At 49.9% G+C, this 5911-nt stretch overlaps 1 protein-coding gene across 1 annotated transcript; it reads left to right on the top strand.

Moving 5' to 3' along the window:
- The first annotated feature begins 626 nt into the window (after nt 1-626).
- On the top strand, nt 627-5673 carry LOC149310210 (uncharacterized). Its single transcript, XM_089533930.1, has 2 exons — nt 627-827; nt 2428-5673. The coding sequence occupies exons 1-2, from the start codon at nt 794-796 to the stop codon at nt 3786-3788; spliced, it is 1395 nt and encodes a 464-aa protein (XP_089390056.1). The 5' UTR covers nt 627-793; the 3' UTR covers nt 3789-5673.
- Nucleotides 5674-5911: the final 238 nt, after the last annotated feature.

Raw genomic sequence — 5911 nt, forward strand, 5'->3', positions numbered from 1 at the left:
AACACAATTCAAAAGAGACAATGAGAAACTGGAACTGTGTCCAAAGGAGGGTGACCAAAATGGTGAAGGGTCTGGAGACCATGATGCCCTATGAGGAGAGACTGAGGGAGCTGCTTCCCAAGTGATATGATAGGCCTCTTTAAATATTTGAAGCGTTGTCATATTGAAGAGGGAGCTTTTTTTCTGCTGCTCCAGAGAACAGGACCCAGAACAATGGATGCAAGCTACAAGAAAAGATTTCGCCTTAACATTAGCAGGCGCTTCCTGAGAGTAAGGGCTGTTTGACAGTGGAAGAAACTCCCTTGGATGTTTTGGTGGAGTCTCCTTCTTTGGAGATCTATAATCAGAGGCTGGATGTCCGTCTGTTGGGGATGCTTTGATTGTGAGTTCCTGCATGGAAGAAGGGGTTGGACTTCATGACCCTTGGGGTCTCTTGCAACCCTTATGATTCTGTAGTCACACTCTCTCAACCTCAGGAAAAGGCAATGCAAGCCTCCTCTGCACAAATATTCCCAGGAAAACCCCTTGATAGCTTCACTTTAGGGTCAGCATTAGCCAGAAACGACTTGGAGGCACCCAGCAGCACCAACGACATTCTCTGTTTAATTTATATCTTGCCTTCCTCCACATCTGAGATCCAAAGCAGCCAACAGTGCAGATTGAAACAAAATGCCTCTAACATTTTTTGTCCCTCCAGGCCTTGCTGGTGACACTGGAGGACATCACGGTCTACTTCTCCCCAGAGGAATGGGAGGAACTGGAGGAATGGCAGCGGGAGCTCCACCGGGACGTCATGCAGGAGAACTTCCGGCTGGTCGCCTCTTTAGGTACAGGAGACGCTTTGCGCCTGATGCCCCTCTGTTTCCAGTAGCATGGGAACAAACTGGTGTGGCACCTGATCCTCCGCAAAGGTTGAACCCGCAGATTCTCACATGACATGCTGGGAATGGCTGCTATGTTGGTGCACCCCAGAGGGGCTCAGGGCACCCAGTCTTTCCTTCCAGGATGCCCCAGAGCTAACATGAAGAGTATTCTGTTCACTCTACTGGCCAAGGGCTCCTTGGATTCTGATGGGCTCCATCCGTGGGCACCTTCTCCAGCTGGATAAGGCCAGAGCACAATTTGGCCATCTGGACTCCAACTCCCAGCCTCACCTGCCATCACGGCCGACTTGAGTTGGTCCTCCATATGCAGGGATTCATTATCTGGCTTGAAAATATATATATTTTTAAAAAGTATAAATTCCAAATAGCAAACCTTGTTTTTGCCATTTATTTTTAAAGGACACCCTTTCACTACGGACTTTATCACACGGGGGAAATCAAGGGGTTCAAAAGGCATTATCCAGGGAAAGTTGTGCGATCGAAACTAAGATTACCACACAATGTTGTGATTAGAGAGGATTTATTCCAGGAATAACCAGCAACAAATCATTCACTGGGAAATCCCATGTATGATTTCTTGCTGGTTATTCCCTGGTTATTCCCAGGATAAGTCCTTTCTTTGCCACGATCGTGTGACTTTCCATGCATAATGCCTTTTGAATCCCCCGATTTTCTCCCCTGTGATAAAGTCTGTAGCCATTGCATTTAATAGGACTTGAGCATCCACAGATTTTGGTATCCATGGCAGGGGGGTTGTGGTCCTGGAATCAAACCCCAGCAGATACTAAGGGTCCACTGTACTCCAGTCGATCTGGAAGGCACCAAATTGGCCAAGGCTGGCCAAGACTCTCAGCCATGCTTGCTGGGGGATTCTGGGAGTTGTGATCCACAAAACAATAACATATCCCAGCTCTGAGATTTTGTTTCAGAAACAAACTGTTGAAGCTGTTGACACTGAGTGCATGAGGAAACATTACTCATATACGTACGTTGAAGATGGCCAACAGCTTGGGCAAAGGGCTGGAGATATTTTTTGAGGACAGGTCTGTCGTCGGCTTTGCTGGCCAAATTTGGCTTTGTTCAGCAGAGACAGGAAAGCTACTGGCCCTCCATGCTCTCCTTATGGGCTTTCCAGAAACATGCAAGTGGTCAGTGTTGTTGTGCTAAAACTTTTGCCACAGAGCATTCCATAACAATACATGTTGTGTCTTGTTGTTATGTTCAAGATCCAAATATTTATTTCAAAATAATTTGTGGAAATTTTGCACCTGAAAAACCACCAAACGTAGTGCAAAGCCACACCTAAAAATAGTAATTTGGCTTAAATTGCTTACTACCATACTTCCAAACCTGACTTTTCTCACCAAAAATTGAAACAGGTCAAAACTGAGACAGGAAGTGACACTGTGTCACTGTCAGGATGTCAAATATTGGTGGAGGGGTACAAATCAGTCCCTATCTCTACCCCAGGTTTTAGTTCCCTGCCCCTGGTTTAACACGCGCAGGCTTGTCTTCCCTCTCATTTCCGTTTTCTTTCCTTTAGCCTGCTGTGATATCAGTGTAAAAGAGGAAGAGGAGGAAGACACTGGTAGCCATGGTGGTGAGGAAGGCCCCGGAGGCTTATTCCTGGAGAGGGTCCTCTTCCAGGGCTGGAAGGCTGATGAAGAGAGCTTTCGTCCGCTGCCAAGAAGGCCCGACGGAGCCCTGGCAGGGCAAGAAGAGGGTTGGGCAAAGATGGCACAGCCACAGGTAGCATTTGGCCCAGGGCCTGAGGCAGAATCCTGCCCCCTTGCATGTGTGGACTGTGGGAAGTGCTTCAAGAGCAAAGCCACTCTTCTGGCGCATCAGCGGATCCACAAGGGGGAGCGGCCTTTCACCTGCAGTGAATGTGGGCGGTGTTTCACTCAGCGTCAACACCTGGGCACACATTTACGGGTGCACGGTGGGGAGCGCCCCTTTGTGTGTGGGGAATGTGGCAGTGCCTTCCGCCTCCAGAAACTGCTCCTGACACACCAGCGCAAGGCCCACTCAGGGGAGCTGCCCCTGGCGTGCCCTGACTGTGGGAAGCTCTTCAACCACAAGCACCACTTGATGACCCACCGGCGGGTGCACACGGGCGAGCGCCCCTTCCCCTGCCCTGTCTGCGGCAAGTGCTTCACGCAGAAGCACCATCTCCAGACCCACCAGCGGGGCCACTCTGGGGACCGGCCCTTCCCCTGCCCCGAGTGCGGGAAGACCTTCAAGGACCGCGCTGGTGTGTTGATGCACCAGATTGTGCACACGAGGGCCAAACCCTTCGCTTGCCAGAGCTGCGCCAAGATCTTCAGCCACAAGCATCACCTGGTGATCCACCAGCGTGTCCACACGGGCGAGAAGCCCTTCTCCTGCTCTGTGTGCCAGAAGCGCTTCACCCAGAAGCACCACCTGCTGAGCCATGAGCGCATCCACACGGGAGAGCGCCCCTACCATTGCCCAGAGTGTCCCCGGAGCTTCAAGGATAGGATCACCCTCAAGCTTCATATTCGCCTCCATACAGGGGAGAAGCCCTTCGCTTGCGCCCAGTGCGGGGAGCGGTTCCGCCTGCGCAAGGCCCTTCTATCCCACCACCGGATGCATGAGGCCCCCACTGAGTTCATTTGCAGCGAGTGCGGGGAGAGCTTTCCACGCATGCGCAGCTTGGCTGCCCACAGGCGACGCATTCACCCCTCTGTGCCCAAGGAATTGAGGCCAGTTGGGAAAACATGGATGTTGGAGGCCAACCCTAAGAAGGCCCCACCTGCACAGCATGAAAAGGGAGTGGCAAGAAGGCAGGAGGAACTGCACCGGGATCCGCCGGATGAGGAAGGTGTATCACTTTCTGCCAGCTTCCAGGATTTACAGGTTGCAACGTTGTCAACTTTGTGAAAAGGACAGAGCCGAAACCAACCTGGCCGTCTTCCTGTGTTTCGGCACAACTCCTGTGTTTTTCTTCAGCCTTGGGGTTTTGGAGGCTTCGAAGCCTATCAATCACCTCTGCTGCGGCAGTCATGTGTGTTTTCCATAGAATCTGAAGACTTCTCATTTTCCAGCTTCTGGATTTTACTTAACTGGGGTGCAAAGTATATTCGCTTAATGAGTTATTGAAAAACTAATCAGACTGACTAAGAGCCTTAGCACATTATTAAACAAACTTGGCAGGCAAACGAAAAGGCAGGTGGGTTTTTTTCTCCCTCCGAATGTTGTTGTTCTTTTTTGTTCTCTTCTGGTTGTAAAACCATGGGAGAGGGTCGTAAAAGTGTTGTAAAAGCACCCCATTTGCCCAGTTGAAGTAATCCATTTGGGAAAAATGATTCTCTTACAACTCTCTCATGTCTTTTCGTTTGCCTGCCGGGTTTGTTTAATGAAGTGATAAGGCTCAAGAACTGAGGCCCTATCATAGATTACAAGGGGGGTTGGGTGCCCAGTTGACAGCATAGCATCCTGGACTTGGTCCTCTTTGGGGATACTATACTTTCCAAGTGGGATGGAGGCCAGTTGTGTGCTGTACCTTTGTGTGTCATAAGTAAGGAGTAAATCAGACATGCCTCCACTTTCTCTTACTAGGAGTAAGAGGGCTGTTGCGTCACAGGGGTCAGGTTGCAACAGGAAATGGATCCAGCCTCCAAAGAGATGCTCAGAGCCCCTGAGCATCTCTTGTTCCCCTCACATCTCTTCTTCCTTGTTGCAGGCGGAGAAGACCCCTGCCAAGAGAAACTTTACCTGCTGGAGTTGTTTCTGTGTCGCTGGGGCAGTTGTTAAAAACACGCAACAGGAGCAAGGCCAGGAAGGAAAAGTTGGCCCACCTGCATGGCAAGTGGCAGCTACAGCTGCCCCATTGCACTGAACAGGCCCTCCAAGGATGAAATCCACAAAGATCAAGCAACCAGTGTGCAAAGGGATCTTGTAGCACTTCTGAAACTAACTCAGAGAAAGAAGCTTCTTTCTCTCCATTCGTCTCCCAGGTGCTACAAGCCCCCTCTGCAGACTGATTTTCCAGACTTAATACGGCTATGTCTTTGAAAGCGGTCTATTTGTTTGCGTTGTTGCCAGAAATGTAATGTGACAGTGATAAGGTTAGTATACTTTTGCACAAAACAGCAGCAACCAAAATTCAGGGACTCTTAGGGATGAAACAGACCACCCCTGAGAAAGCCAAACTGGGGCTGTGGCAACTGCACACCATGACCCCAATCTGCCTTTTTGTCAGCACAAAAAGAAGCGACAAATTGCCACTCCTTTTTGCACCGGCAAAAAGCCGTCTTTTCCCACCCTGCTGTGGCTTTACAGTGCTCCTGAGGCATGTGGCGTCTAAATGGTACACTGGCGGAGCACCCAGAAGCCGGCCCACATGGGGCAACCGGGCAGCATAACGTTGTCTTCTGGGCGGCTTTAGAGCATGCGGCGTCAAAAAGCCACGCTCTGAAGCCCCCTGGACAGCGGCGCAAAGAGATGGTCTGTTTCCCCTTTGTTATATTTATTAAGTCAACAATGGGAGGGGGGTTCAGGGGAGAGTTAGCTTCCTGACACCTTAAAAGAGTGGCATAGACTGTAGACTTTATTGCAGGGGGGCCTCTAGAGAACCCCCCTCCGTGACTGTCCCTCCAAGGGCAATGTGCAGCTTTTCTTCCTGTTCTAGAGATGAAATTCTTTGATAATTTGGTTTTTGGAGGAAGCAGGGAGTGATAAAATTGCCACCGCAAAAAGTCCTGAAAAGTCTTTGAAGACTATTCACAGGTGAGGACTTAGAATCATAGAATCATAGAATCGTAGAGTTGGAAGAGACCACTAGGGCCATCCAGTCCAACCCCCTGCCATGCAGGAAATCCAAATCAAAGCATCCCTGCAAGGGTAGGTTTCATAAACCTTTAGCATTAGTCTGTGCCAAATTCACATACAGCGCTTTTGCCCAGGAAACAGCAGTTTCTGTGCAGGAAGCAGCTTTTTCTGCACAGAAAATTATTTCCTCTGTGGAACATGCCGTTTTCTGCGCATAAAGCCCATGTGCACAT

Source organism: Sceloporus occidentalis, unplaced genomic scaffold, assembly GCF_023333645.1.
Source record: "Sceloporus occidentalis isolate IW3139 unplaced genomic scaffold, rSceOcc1.0.p SCAF_7, whole genome shotgun sequence".
Taxonomy (NCBI): Eukaryota; Metazoa; Chordata; class Lepidosauria; order Squamata; family Phrynosomatidae; genus Sceloporus; species Sceloporus occidentalis.